General features: G+C 34.2%; 1 protein-coding gene across 1 annotated transcript in view; it reads left to right on the forward strand.

The window, feature by feature from the left end:
- LOC150107785 (pre-rRNA 2'-O-ribose RNA methyltransferase FTSJ3) overlaps nucleotides 1–15,956 on the forward strand; it is a 288,470-nt gene that overhangs the window by 40,388 nt on the left and 232,126 nt on the right. The window contains exon 4 of the mRNA XM_090391539.1: nucleotides 5,577–5,656. Within this exon, the coding sequence (XP_090247665.1) occupies nucleotides 5,577–5,656 (80 nt within the window). The remainder of the gene's footprint in view (nucleotides 1–5,576; nucleotides 5,657–15,956) is intronic.

Here is a 15,956-nt window from a genome sequence, read left to right on the forward strand (position 1 = left end):
TGAAAAAACTTTCAACATCTATTATCCCTATACATCACTGAAGTAGCTTCTATTCTAGTGTATACAATTTATAGGTGTTTGCATCCACCAAAACCTTGACGTGCACCCATAAAGAAACCTGGATTATATAAAATTCATTGCTCTTGCAGTATTTACTATGTTGGCCAGGCAGGATGATCCGGAGAGATCTATGTATTGGAACATGTAAAGGATATTAAAAAGAAAATGAAACATATTGGGATTAGCCTTTCACACAACAAAGTCCACCAGGTATTTTTGACAAGAAATAGAAATGCCATATATTGATCAGAATAGGTATATAAGAAAATGTAGAGAAACTGCAGAAGTGCTTCATATCACCACATACATCTGGTGTTAAGCCTTAGTTTTTTACAAAAACTAAGGCTTAACACCAGATTTGGTCTGCATTTATTAAAAATCTAACAATTATGGATCTGGGATATTACATGTAGTATGCCAAAACATGACAGCATTTACTAGTTTAGTTCTATTGCATTGTATATTGTTTAATTAAATTATATATACTACTGTTGAAATTAGCAAAAATTCTTTCAAGTATAATTATTTTTTCTAGTTTATCAATTAATAAATTCTTTGCTTTTCATGTAAGTCTGATGACTTAGAAAACTCGTTTGGGTTTTATTATTACTTTAATAAAACTAGTTATTTTAGTAAACATTTGGGCTTATACTGGCAGTTCAATGAACATTTGCTAAACCACAGAAATATTAAATATCAAAATAGTAACTTGAACTCAATTGCTGTTTTGCAATATTATTTCTTCATCGTGATTTAAAATTACTTCCAGGGAATGATTTTACTCCAACAATTCTAGGCCTAACTTGTGAGACCTTGCATCGAGAGAAAGCTGCTGTACATTAGGATGAATTCTTCAATTTAGTGCCATTATTTCTGTGCTTCGATGATATAGCATTTGGCGTTAATAGCGCTTGCAATAGATATAAATTCTAAATTGCTACACTGTTCATGCCCATCTCATGTGGAGGTGGTAGACTTTTAACCTCCTAGAAAGATGAGTTTTTCATCACTGAAAACAGTCACATATTGGCCTGAAGAAACCTGCAATTAACAAGTGTAATGCACTGATCTCATAGCCTTGTTTACAAAAGCAGCAACCTTTCATGTCCAGAAAGTAAGGATGATGCTGGATTTGGTAAAAAACTTCATTTAATATTCTTTGGCACAGTTTTGTGTCGGCATTTCAGGCATGATATGATGCACTTTTTTTGAATCAGGATTTATTGTCTGGTCAACAATTCACATTTCTCATGCATATTACATTGACAGTTGTCAGAAAATGTCTGCCTGTTTATTTCATTTTCTCTTTGAGCATTCAGAAACTCTAACATAAGCACCACTTTTGGTATCTTCGATTAACAATTATTCCCTGTACTTGCTCAATAAGAACAGCAAGTTTCATTCGCTTTTGTCTGATGTAAAACATAATGGTTTTCTTTCATCATTTCATTACTGCAAATGCATCAAATTTATATATTTTCTATGCTAGCTACATTATTCTGCTGTTCACTGTATCCTAACACACTGCTTGCCATTCAAGTTGGAATGTATGAATTTTATACAGAGGAAATGTACAGCCCATTGTTAAACGGTACTGATGTTTGCATGCTCATAACCAAAAATAGCTTCTCTGTCACTGATAAATGGCAATCGGTGAAACATGCTGTTATTTAATGTGCTGGGACATCCATTAATGATATAAATTTGATAATGTATGTAGTAGAATAGGAGTTGAGTGAAATTTACCATGTGTATGACTTAGCAAAGAAGACATTATATCATAACATGTCCTGCCCAGCATTTTAATTTACGTTAAACAGTAACCATGAAAGGTCAAGCCAAGAGAAACATATTGTATCTGGGGAAAAGTCAGAGTTCCCAGAACTTACCAGTCTGCTTTATCACTTTGTTCTTACCATAGAATTTCATTGATGTCCATTCCCATCTTTCAATCTGTTCATTTTTTTTTTTTAATAGAAATTTTGGCTTCTGCATTCTCCAGTCATTTTACTTTTTTTTTCAATTACACATTTTTTTAGCTCTTTTCTTAAACATAACATTTATGGACATGTTCATTCTAATATACAGGGTGTTCGGGATAAATTTGACAGTTTCGTAAGGAAAAAGAAAATCTTCTTTGTATCTATTAAATTTAATGAATTGACAAAAAAACATTACAGGCAGAGTTAATTACAATACTATCAACAAGATTTACTCAAAATAACCACCATTAGCATCGATCACAGCTTCAATTCTGCTTCGGAACCTCGAACAAGCTGATGCTACAGTCTCCCTGGGAAGGGCCGCAAAAACTGTTTTAATTTTATCCATTAACTGGGCTTTTGTATTACTGGAAGTGCGAGTGGTGTCTTTTTCAACTGCGCCCCATACAAAATAATCCATGGGGTTAAGGTCTGGGGAGTTTGGAGGCCAAACATTTGGACTGGTGAAGTCGTAGAAATTTTCAGACAACCATTTTTGACTTTCCCAGAGGTGTGGCAAGGGGCCGAATCCTGCTGCCATACATACGGCCTACCATTGGCTACCCTTGTTATCCAGGGCTTGACTACAGTTAGCAACTCCACGAACAAAGCCCGAATTCCAATGCCAGGGTTCTTCAACACCTGTTCCTGCAGATTTGCGAGGAATTCTGCTGTACGAACGCAATCAGATCGTCTGCTAGGGATCTTTCTTCTTGCTACATCCTCGTAGTCACCATTGCAAGTCTCTAGTTCATGCCTGATTGTTTTTACTGTATTCAGGGAGCATTGGGCAGTAGTCGTAATATCCTTATTTTGATGGCGGGCACGAATCATCATGATACAAGTTATTCTCTTCCATGATTCAGGTGGGTTCCAGCTATCCATCCTTTCTGACATCTTGTATATGAATGAAGAAGGGTCCAAACTTTTAAATGAAGAGAAGCGTGTGTTAATACATGTAACTTACGGAAAAATATAATTAATTATAAATATGTCAAATTTATCCCGAACACCCTGTACCTGTCAAAAGGTGACTAACTTAAAATCTTATTCTGCCAGGTTCATTTGTTCTCTCTATTGCACTACTATTCTGAACTTTTTGATTTTCTTTCATTAAATGTTGATTTTCTCCAGTCTAACTTCCCTAATAGTAAGGTCATCTTCCTTGGATATTTTGATGTTTACAACTTCAGCTAGCTTTCATTTTCCATATATGCTGAATCATTCACAATCACCAGTGATATTACACAAATTGTTCACATGCTTTCCAGAATACCAAATAAATCTCACCAATCTGTGAACACTAGATCATGAGTTATCCTTAAAAGTATGCTATGAATGGTGTTCTCATCTAGGCAGTAAAGATCACAATCCGGGTTTGGCATAAAAGACTAGTAAGTAAGCTTTATCATATGGTCTGTCTTCTGCATCTGGATTGCCTGCTTTCTTTATCTCTGAACATATATTGTATGTGATTGTGGATGGATCCTTGTGTTCATGCATTTGCTTTCATGCTTGTCTCAATAACTTGAAAGCTGTTTATTAAAAGCTAAATGAGTAAACCCATGGTAGTTATATACACACACACACACACACACACACACACACACACACACACACACACACACACACACACACACACACACACACACACACACACACACACACACACACACACACACGGTAGTTAAATTTGATAGATCCAAAATGTACCTATCAAATTTAATGCTGTATTATTCCTGAACGAGGAGGCATACGAATCTCATCCAAAGTGTATTAAGGTCTACATCTTATGCCACTTATATTACAACATGTTCAGTACATTTACCTTCAACCTCAACGATCTTCTGCAATCATATCACAAAATTGTACACCACCTTGTGGAAGGCGTCTGTTGGAATAGCCAAGATTTCACATTTGATAGATGACTTTAGCTTCCCTGAAGTCTTTGGTTTGTTCTGATACACTTTGTCTTTGAGATTTAACCAAAGTAACCAAAAACATGCAGATTTTCTGATCCTCATATTCGCCAGTTCTTCCTGTTCACGAACCCATCAAGCCAAAAGTGTGCCTCATCTGAAAACCAGATGAGACCAGACTCAATTTCTTGGTTTTCAATTCTTTTGATCATTGTATTAGCAAAGTCCAATCTTTTATACTCTTTTTACTCCTTGTACTCCTTTTATAATGTCAAAATTACAAATCAAGATTTACAAATCTATCATAAAAAGTTAAATTTTATCAAAACTTGTGTGTGCAAACACTTATAGACTGTACATGGCCATTTGCAGTTGAGAGAAATGTATACAAACATAAAGATGCAATATTAACTCATAACTGCATAAAATTAACTGTTATCAATTAGTTAATTAGTTAAACTAATTAGCAAAAATAAAAATTTCATGATGATTCATCCATTAGTGTATAGGCTAGCTACCGTGAAGCAATCATATCGATTGCACTGGTCTACCATAATGCAATCATATTGCTGCTGTTTCGTTATCAATGCATGAATCTTATACCTGTAAATAAATATGAACAATTTCTTTTTCACATTATCTTTTCATTTTCAATGTCTAGTGTTAGTAATAAGTATAACATCTACAGTGTTTTGTATCATATAAGACAATATTGATGTAGGTACTGATAGACATATGATTCATGTTGTATACAGATGACATAAACTTATTATATCGATAAATACAGTACTGTAAATGTATTTTCTCTTCCTCATGATTTTCTTTAATAACATTTTCTTTTCTCTAGCTTACTTTATTGTAATAATATAATATATATACATACATACCATACAAAATATGTGTTAATCAACTGTTTATATTATTGGTAATGCTTCTGGTCAACAGTAGGCTAAAAGTTTATAAATGGATTTTCGAATAATGTGGGAGTTGGCCCCACTCCTGCATTGTTTCAAAAAAAAAGAGTCAACTGTTATAATAAATAATATATATATATATATATATATATATATATATATATATATATATATATCATTGGGCACATTCACATGCGCATGAGATCATGCGCATGTGAATGTGCCAACTTTGGCATGCACGAGATTATGCCCATCCAGACTGCCTTCAGATGTCAGCAATTTATTTTCAAGTTAATATACTCTGTGTGTGTGTGTAGATAGATAGATTATCTGTTTTCTACTTGGATATATTCTTTAATCTCAAGTAAAATGCAGTAGCTGCCATTCTAATATTTTCAACAGAAATCTTTTAAATACTTATCTTGTTAACTTGCAAAGTACAGATAACTGTGATTTTCAGCTTAAAATGTATTTTAAGTTTGAAAGTCAGTGTTCAGCATTTTTTGTGGCTTTTTCTGTTAAATGCTGCATTACGAAGAAATTTATTGTAAATAAGAAAGCTTAAAACTTGTGATAATGCATAACTTTATAATTCTGATTAACATGAATCATGCATTCTCAAATATGGCTCTCTGAGTGCAATGTAAGAATTTTTTTGCTTTTAATTTTTGTTTTAATTTAAAAATTGATTTTGATTTTAGGTGTTGATCTGGTATCAATCAAGCCAATCCACAATGTGATTTCAATTCAAAAGGACATAACGAAAGATATGTGCAGACAGGTAATACTACATTTTCTGGTTATTTTGTTTATTTATTTTTATAGGTATTCTTTTTATCATCATCATCAAATTCCTGCCATGTACCCTCAAGGGGTGTACAGGATATGATAGTACTACATGAAAAAAATTACATCATTATTAATTTCCTATCTACAATTTTCCTCCAAATCAGTCTGTTACTTGTCAACACTCCAATATTATCAAATCTTATATTTCTATCGTCTAAAGCACTTTGTACTGTATCAATCCACCTATATCTTGGTCTTCCTCTCGGTCGTTTTCCTGCCAACCTGGCAGAGAACACTTGTTTTGCTAATCTTTCCTCGCCCATTCTGTTTAAGTGACCATACACCTGAGATTAGCTCTGCTAATGCATTCCTGGATGCTGACAATGTCAAGTTCTTTCCTAATATCCTCGTTTTTAATATGATACTGCCATTGATATCTGTTCACGCCTATAATCTTTCTCAGGACTCTCATATCTGCAGTCTCTAGTCTTTGGTCAAGTGTTTTACTTCTGATATTGTATTCTTTTTGTAAGCATGCTCAATGGCATTCACTTAAACATGGGGGGGGTTGGTAAAATAGCAAGACTTAATGGAGACATGTCCTAATTGTGAATGATGTAAAAATGACCATTATTCAGAAAGTATTATGTTAAAATTTTACAATTATGTTAGAATTCTATAATTCGGAAAAATTAAATCTAGTAAAAACTTATTGAGCTGTGTTAAGGCAATTGTGTTAAAGAAAAAATGCAACTACACTTCTAGAAAGTAGATGACTTCTGTTGCCTAGCAAAATATTCACCTTGCTTCATGCAGGCTTGAAGTGGTTGTGATCATGTTTGGTCTCCAGAGCACTGTTTATTCCCCCCCCCCTTTGCTTTGTAGGGATCTGTTAGACATTGTAGGGATCTCAAACTTTCTCAATTCAAGAGTAGAGCAGTAAAGCCTGTAGGCTGGCTGTATAATATATAGGACTGGAACTGATGTAATGCATTAGGAATATTCCACCCTAGCTAACATTATAATCCAGCTGTCACTTACATGTCAAGTTATGTCTGGGAGTGTGTGAATGTAGTGGTATGGGGGAGAACTGTAGAGGTTACACATGGCCTGGAGACCAGGTGGGTGATAGGTATAAAGCATGCCTGTGGGTCTTGCACCTACACTACATGCTCCTACCAATTAACACAAATCCACCATGTATGTCATAATAAAATATTTCAGTAGCACTGTGGATCAAATTCCTGACATACCCTTGAGGGGTATATAAGATATTATGATATAATACATGAAAAGGTTACATCATCACTAACTTCCTACTGACAATTTTCTTCCAAATCTTTTATCTATCAATACTATTATTATCAAATCTTATATTTCTGCCTTCTAAGACATTATTTACTATATCCACCTAGATCTTAGTCTTCCTCTGGGTCTTCTTCCTGCCATCCTGGCAAAGAACACTTGTTTTGCTAACCTTTTCTCTCCATACCATTCACTCCCCCTAAACTTCTGAGAACTCTCTCATATCTGTATTGTTCAGTCTTTGATCAAGTGTTTTATTTCTAACCCACCTGTCTGATAATTGGTTTGAACACTGTCTTGTGCAGTAATATACTCTCAACTGAGTGTATTTCAAATCTCAACTGAGATATTTCCAAATATCTTGTTTACTTGCATACCTTGTTTTATTGTTTTCTGTATTTTTATGATTTCAGACTACATTCCTGTTTGAATAATTTGTCTGTTAAGTTAATTACCTAATTATGAACTTTCTATAGCTTGCAGTGAACATACTGGATATTCTTATTTTTTATTTTTATTTTATTTTTTTATCATACTTCATAATTCTTTTTCTTTGTATAACAAATTCTTTCTCATAAGCTATACAGGTTAAAAGTGGCTCCAAATTTATTTTTTTAAGACATGAATATTTACTATGCAAGATCTTTCTTATCTAAAACTGCTTAGTTTTTTTGAAAGTAAATTGTGTGTAATGTTTCTATCTTTTATTCAAAATTTACTATATATTTTGTGACTTGTAGTTAATAAATGGGATTAATTATTAACCTAAAGGAAACAAAGTGCATGATTGTATCAAAAGAACCAATAAATAAGAAACTAAAACATAACTGTTAACACAAAGAAAATTGAACAGATTCAGTCTTTTATATATTTGGGACAAATGTTTACAGACAGAGGAAATTCCTTTAAAGAAATAAAAAGAAGAATAGAGATAGTAAGAAAAGTTATTGATGTGAAAACAGTTCTAACATCCAGAGACATTAATATGGACTCAAGAAAAAGATTAATAAAATGCTATATCTGGTCAAGCCTTCTCTACAACAGTGAAACTTGGACTCTAAATAAAGAAGCAGAGAAAAAATTAGAAGCTTTCGAAATGTGGATCATCAGAAGAATATTGAAAATATCATGGACAGAGAAAATGAAAAACGAAGATATTTTAAAGAAAGCAAAAATGAAAAGAACATTAATGAAAATAATCAAAGAATGAAAACTTAAATATTTTGGACGTCTAACTAGATGTCCAAAATATTTCAGAAATTAATATTAGAAGGGAAACTAGATGGGAAAAGAGGGAGAGGTAGACCCAGGAGAATGTGGTTTGAAGACATTAAGGAGTGGACTGGCTTTAATTACCATAAATGTTTCAGAGCAGCAAAAGAAAGGAAAAAAAGTTCCATGACATGGTTGCCAACCTCCTTCTAGGGGATGACACTTGAAGAAGAAGTTAATAAACTTATAATGAAGGTTTATTTTCTTAATCCTGGGAATTAGTAATAATATTTTTGGTTTACAGATCAAATGTTGATCAATTTTATTAACTTAACCAACTAGTTTAGCCAAACTTTAACAGTTATTCTTGTCAGTTTTATAGTTACACATAATTGTGAGATTGTTTCAGCTTATATGTAAGTGCCCTGAAGATGCCAACAGTTAAAGTTAATAAAATTGATCAACACTTGATCTGTAAACCAAAAATATTATTATTAATAAACTTATGTAGAAATAGTGGATATTAAAGATCCAATATTATTTCAAAGCCAAATATATGTAGAAATATTGAAAGTTTCAAAATTTTGACAGAGTGCTTATGAGAATACAATCTTTGGCATCATAATTGCCTTAGCTTGCACTACTTAAAAGGTATGAGCACTGCCCAGGTGTCTGTATATTCACCTTTTAGTAGTGCATTTGATAATGGTTTCACTGACCTGACAGCTATTTCAAACTTGTTGGTTCTCATCAGAGATCAGGCATGAAAAACAGTAGGCTAAAAGTTTATAAATGGATTTTTGAATAATATGGGGAGTTGGCCCCCCCCTCCTGCATTGTTTCAAAAAAAAAGAGTCAACTGATAATAAAGAATAGCTTAGTACTAAGCAGGATAAAACTGGATATCACATTGAAAAGAACTATATGTAAGAAAGTTTTAAAAAGAATTAAAGTTGAGCAGCTTTTACAAATAAACTGTAGACTCAACTATACAAACATTATTGAAGAAAAAATTAAACAAATTAATCCCCCCAATAGAATGGAAAAAAGCATTTGTGATTCCTATCTTTAAGAAAGGTAATAGAGTTGACCCTAAAAACTATAGAGGTATCAGTATACTAAATTCATGTTACAAAATATACAGCAGAATCTTAAATAACAAACTAATGAAATATTCCAAAAACTTTATTCTAGAGGTACAAAATGGATTTAGAAAAGGATGATCATGTATAGACCCAGCCTTTTGCCTAAAATTAATAATAGAGAAAAGAAGAAAATATAATTTAGAAACACATATTGCATTTATTGACTTTGAAAAAGCATTTGACAAAGTTAAAAGAAACATATTATTTAACATATTAAAAGAAAGACATACCAAATAATATCCTAAAAGCTGTCACAAGTATATATGAAAATAATCAAATACAAATAAGATTAAATCATGAGCTATTATATACAAGAGAGATAAACCAAGGGGTCCGACAGGGATGTCCCCTCTCAGCAACTCTTTTTAATATCTACTTAAATGAAATAATCATAAAATGGAGTAAAAATTTACATCAAGGAATTAAACTTTCCCCTACAGTTAACTTAAACACTCTCCTCTTTGCAGATGACCAAATAATAATTACAAATTCTGAAGATAACTTACAGAAAGCTATTTTAAATCTAAATGAGATATCCAAAGATTATGGTATGATAATATCAACGGAAAAATCAAAAACTATGGCCTTTAAAGGACAAGATCCAGCAAGAACTAAAATAGTATTAGATAACAAGATCTTAGAACAGGTGAATTCATTTAACTACCTAGGATGTATGATCACTTATGAAAATGAAAAAGATATAAACATAAAAATTGCAAAATATTTAAAAATAACAGGTGTAATTAACTCTATATTTAAACCAAACCTAGTTCAAAAACAAACCAGGCTAAAAGTATACAATATATTAGCCCTACTGGTCTTAATTCTAGTAGTAAGACTTATACGTTGGTTAGACATAACTGGTAATTAGTTTATGGAATTAACAACGCATATAAAGTATATTAATTAAAGGTAACTTTAATGAATAACTTCTATATTTCGGCAATGTCACATTGCCATCTTCAGGAACATAAAGATATGGTATGTGCACTCAGGAACTAACACAAAGCAAATGAGGAAGAAAGCAAGAAACTAATATTGTTCCTAAAGTCCTAATGGTGCCCTTGCAGGCTAATTTGGTAGTCTTGGCAGTTGGGCTGAAGTTCTCATAATGAAAGTCTCCGAAATTTGGGGCAGTTTCATGCACCCAAATTTGTTGAGGTTAGGAACATTTTTTAGAGCTGCTGAAGATTCTTTGAATAATCTTTCGTATTTAAACTTGCTGCAATGAATTATTTTTGTTTTCTTCCAATGAATTTTATGGTGGGTATCTAAGGCATGGTCTGCCAGCCCAGAGCGGCTGTACTGGTGAAACCGGATGTAGTCTTGGTGTTCTGAAATCCTGATATTTGTTGTTCTGCCTGTTTGGCCAAAGTAGGACAATTTGCAGCTGCAAGGGACCTGGTATACACCAGGTAGGTCTAGGGGAAGTGGTTGGTCTTTGGTAGAGTGGATAAGGGATGCCAACTTTTTATATGGTCTGTAACAGGAAGTAAGGTCATATTTTTTGAGGATATTGGTTATTTTCTCAGAGGTGCCCTTGATGTAGGGGATGGTGATAGACTTGGTGTAATCTTTATTGTGGAGGGGGGGGGGGGTTGTGGTTTACAGGTTTTAGTATTTTTTGGATTTTTTTGGGGTTATAGCCATTGGCTAAGAAAGTGTTGAGGATGTGGTTTAGTTCATTAGTCAGGGCCTTGTCATCTGAGCAGATTAATTTTGCCCTGTTATATAGTGTTTTTATTACCCCATATTGTTGTGAGGGGGGGGGGGATTGCTGGTGAATGTATCTGCCAGTGTGGGTGGGTTTTCTGTAAACAGAGAAAACCAAAGATCCATCAAGCTGGCGGGTGATTAAAGTGTCTAGGAAGGGGAGGGTGTTGTTTTCCTCTTTTTCTAAGGTGAACTGGACTCTGGGGTGTTGGTTGTTTAAGTGTGTTAGGAAGGAGTGGAGTGTGTCTGAGCCATGTGGCCAAATAGCAAACACATCATCCACATAACGAAGCCAAATAGTGGGTTTTTGTGGGGCGGAGTTTAAGGCTTTCTCTTCAAATGTCTCCACAAAGAAATTGGCCAAGGGTGGGGAAAGTGGTGAACCCATGGCTGTCCCCTCTATCTGTTTGTAGAACTTTCCATGCCAAACGAAATAGCCTGAGTTCATTGTGAACTGAAATAGGGCTGAGATATCAGGAGGAAACTTGGCTTGGATGAGCTCAAGGGTTTCTTTGAGTCGGACATTAGTGAATAGGGAGGAGACGTCAAAACTGACCATTATGTCAGTGTGTTGGAGTGTGAGGTTTTCTATAATGGCTCGTTCTTTGTTAATTACTATTACGCACCAACTGTTGATATTTCTTCTGCGAACCCACTGGGAATTATTCTGACGTCTAGTCTAGTGGAAAGTGCCTAACTTGGAAGTTTGGAGTATTTGTCTTACTTTGGCTTTTACTATTCAATGGATTTGAATAGAGGATTTGAAATAGGAAGTGATCAAGTGTGTAAGAAAGTTGAGCAGCTTTCAGAGGTGAACTGTTGACTCATATACACAAATAATATTATTCAAGAAAAAATGAAAGTGGAGTTTGAAAACAAGAACCAAACTTTGAAGATTTAGTGGCAGACCATGAAGCAAAATGATTCAGCCAGAGAAGCATATTGTGAGATTGTCTGCAAGAATATAAAAATATGAACTCCATTGGACTCAGGAAGTTAGAGGCAGTGAATCTTCTCTGCATGTATCTCTCTATATTGGGTTTGTGCATCTCTCTATATTGTAACATTGTGTTTAGTAATAACTAGTCCATATCCCAAACAGAAATCCAACAGGCACTTACTATTATTATTTGCTTTCAGAATTCTCTCAAAAATAGAGAAAACAAGCAGAAATAAAAAAAAATAAAAAAAAATAAATAAAATATAATAGGCCCTTGCTTTTACAATCTAACTGGCTCCTGGAAAGTCACCATTAGGTGAGCTATCTTAAAATTTAATTTACCATAGGTAGAATGACTAATTGAGGTCATGTTCCTAGAAATATAGTTTGAAGCTATAATACAAAATTTTTGTGTATTCTTTAAAGATGATGCTTATTTTAGAATGAAACAACAAACTTTGGAGCAATTTCCCTGAATTTTGGACATCTTTGAGGACATAAATATGTATTGCACTGTAAAAAAATCTTAAGTATGACAAAAATGAAGAGCATGGCTAATTACTGTAGCTCACTTTAACTATAAGCTTCCCCTCTACACCTGTGAAGTGAACTGACCATAATGAGTCAAAGTGGCATTTTTTTAAAAACACAAACGTTTAAAATATTTTGTGATGTAAAATTCAATCATTGGATTAAAAAACGTAGATTCAATTATAAATTATTCATGCTAATTAAAATGCTTAATTCTCATTTGTACATTGTGATCTAATTCAGTCAGCAACCATTAGCCATGCTCTTCATTTTTGTCATACCTTAAGATTTTTTTACAGTGTAGTATATATTTATACATATTCTAGATTTACACTCTAGAATTGTGGTCTCTTGCTTTCAACATCTGGTTCCAGTCAGAAACTTTCAGAAAAAAGGCTTAGACATTCCTCTGGTTGGTGGTCAAGAATCACTAATTATAATGGGCTTTCTTCTACTGATCTTGTGTCTTGGAATAATGTCATCCATATAGATTATAAATAACAAATATAGTGTGTTATTACCTGTGAATATCATAGTGTATTGCCAGCAAATATAGTATATAGTATATGTAAAAAAAAAAAAAAAAAAAAAAAAAAAATAGAAAATCAATAAAAATAGAAGGAAAAAAATCCTTAGCCTGCCCATATAAATGTACTATAGGTTTACAAATGAACCTTACATGAATGGGAGCCACATAAAAAAAAAAAAAAAAAAAAAAGAAGAAATTATTTCCCTCCCCCTCCCACATATACACCTGAAGCATTAAACCAGGGGTCTTCAACCTTTCAGACAGTGCATTAAAAATTTCAATGAAAATTTTCATTAAATTTCAAAAAAATTTTCATTAAAAATTTTAGTGAAGCCCACTGCAGTATTTAGAATTGTAAGGTGCTTTTCAGATTCACAAGGAACACTGTGCATTTGATACTTTACATAAAATCCTATAAAAATAAACAAACTCAGCTTTAAGAGCATAGGTAGGAGTCTGGTTCATGATAAGTAAATACAATCAATACTTGAAAAAAAAATAATTTAATGAAGAAAACATTCATTTTTTACAATGTCAGTGGGCAACTTGGCAATGTTTTTCCTTGACCAGCTAGTCGATATTGGCATCAATGTTGGAAGTCACTATGCGCAGCGTATTCTCGAGATGTTGGTCCGTAATCTGAGTTCTTGTCTTGGCCTTCACATGCTTCATTCTGGAGAAGAATTGCTCACATAAGTATGTGCTTCCTAACAAAGCGCACAGCTTCAAAGCATGCCGGCAGAGATTAGGGAATGCATCCTCAGAAATGTAGTCTGTAAATGTAAGCAAGGGCACATTGAATAATTTTTCTCTCAAAGAAGTGTTGTTTTGGAATTCATGCAGCTCCATTTGTACTGAGCCTGTCATTTTGGCAGCATTGACACTGAATGGCATTGAAAATAAATCTAAAGAAGACTGTTGGTTATGAAAATCACTAATTCTCTCTTCGAACTCACTTCGCAACATGGCTAATTTTGTAGCATATTCATCAAGAGATTTACAGTTGGACTCAGCGAGAAGGGGAAAATGAGTTGAGAATGAGTGAAGAAAAGTCCTTTTTTTTTGCAAGTTGTGCCTCCCAAAGTTTGAGCTTGGCCACAAATGCTTTGATGTGATCAAACAGAGTGTGCACCAGTTGATCTTTGGATTGTAGCCACGTATTTAGGTCATTCGTATGCAACAAGATATTGGTCACAAAGGCAAAGTCTGTCATCCACTTCAGATTATTGAATTCCGCAATCAGATTCCCCTTGGTTTGCATGAACTTCTGTATTTCACTCTTTAAGTCAAAGACTTTTAAGAACTTTTCCTCTGCTCAACCAATGCACATCACTATAATAAACCACATCACCATGATCTGCTCTTGGGTCAAAATCTCTTGGAATTGATGATGATTCAATCCTCTTGCCCTAATAAAGTTGACAACAGTCACAATAACTTTCATGACATTCTCAAATCCAATAATTTTCGCACACAAATTCTCCTGGTGGATTGGTAATGGACGAAATCTTTTCCTTCTAGTTCCGGTTCTTTCTGTAGCATTGCAACAAACCCTTCATTCTTTCCCACCATAGCAGGGGCACCATCAGTTACCACACCCTCGAGGTTGGTTAAGCTGAGTTCGAAACATTGGAGCGTTTTCTTAGCAGCTTCAGGAATATCAGTTCCTTTCGTCGTTCCCTTCATAGGTACGAGCGCTAGCAGTTCTTCTGTCACGGTGAATTGTTGATCAATGCCACGGATGAAGATAGCCAGTTGTACTGTATCCTTCATATCTGTGCTCTCATCTAAAGCAAGTGAATATGACGTAAATTCAGACAACCGTGTTTTAAAGTTCCTTCAATGTCAGTAGCAGCTTCTTCGACACGTCATGCTACAGTTACCCCAGACAAACTCGGTTTTTTAAACACTTCCTTATTATTTGGGCACAGAATTTCCCCAGTAGCGATGAGACACTCTTTCTCAAACTCGCCATCCAAGAAGGCTTTTGATTTTTTTAGCAATTTTTTCAGCTATTACATAACTTACTTTGATGCATGCTTTGCTCTCTCCCCTCTGCATTTTAAATGTACCCTGCTGGCATTTTAAATCAATTTGGAGACAGTTCACTTTGTCCACACGAAGCTGTCCTTGAAGGTGATCGAAATTCGATGCATGCTTTGTCTCATAGTGTCGTTTTATATTGTATTCTTTTGATACTGGCACTGACTCGTGACAAATTAAACGCATTGACTTATTGTCGATCGACACAAAAAAGTAAAAGTTGGTCCACTTTTCATTAAAAACCCAACAAGAATCACTTGATTTACGCTGTTTGCTCGTAGACGCTATAGTGATGGAAGATGAACCCAAAAAATGATCCAAAATGGCCGTGTAACGGTTATTATCCACTGAATATGTCTCACACTAATGAAAAAAGTCTGGTAATATAAAACCACAATAGGCTGTGGCTGACACAATGAACCTGTATGCGCTTATACACAAATATTACACTGTTCACGACTGACTCACTGTAGATGGGATCCTCTTGTATTTATATGAAAACAACGAAGTATTGAGAACCTTCGAGATGTATCTGCCATATATATATCTATCAGCACACTCGAATGAATTGCTTCTTCATCCATCTACCTGCGACGTTAATACTAGTACTTCAGTACCTCTTGGTGCTGGTAGATGGCTGAAGAAGCATGTCTATTTAATATTTATTTTTATAGGATTTTATGTAAAGTATCAAATGCACAGCATTCCTTGTGAATCTGGAAAGCATCTTACAATTCTAAATACCGCAGTATAGCTTAGTGGCCTGTGGGCTTCATTGAAATTATTTTTTATTTAATCGCGTTTTAATGTTAAGTAGTTATTTTTTCAAAATGGTCGGTGAGCCATGGAAAAGAGCTCTGTAGGGCTATAGATG

Source organism: Typopeltis vanoorti, chromosome 4 (assembly GCF_054136105.1).
Source record: "Typopeltis vanoorti isolate ZY-2024b chromosome 4, IOZ_Tvanoo_1.0, whole genome shotgun sequence".
Classification (NCBI taxonomy): Eukaryota; Metazoa; Arthropoda; class Arachnida; order Uropygi; family Thelyphonidae; genus Typopeltis; species Typopeltis vanoorti.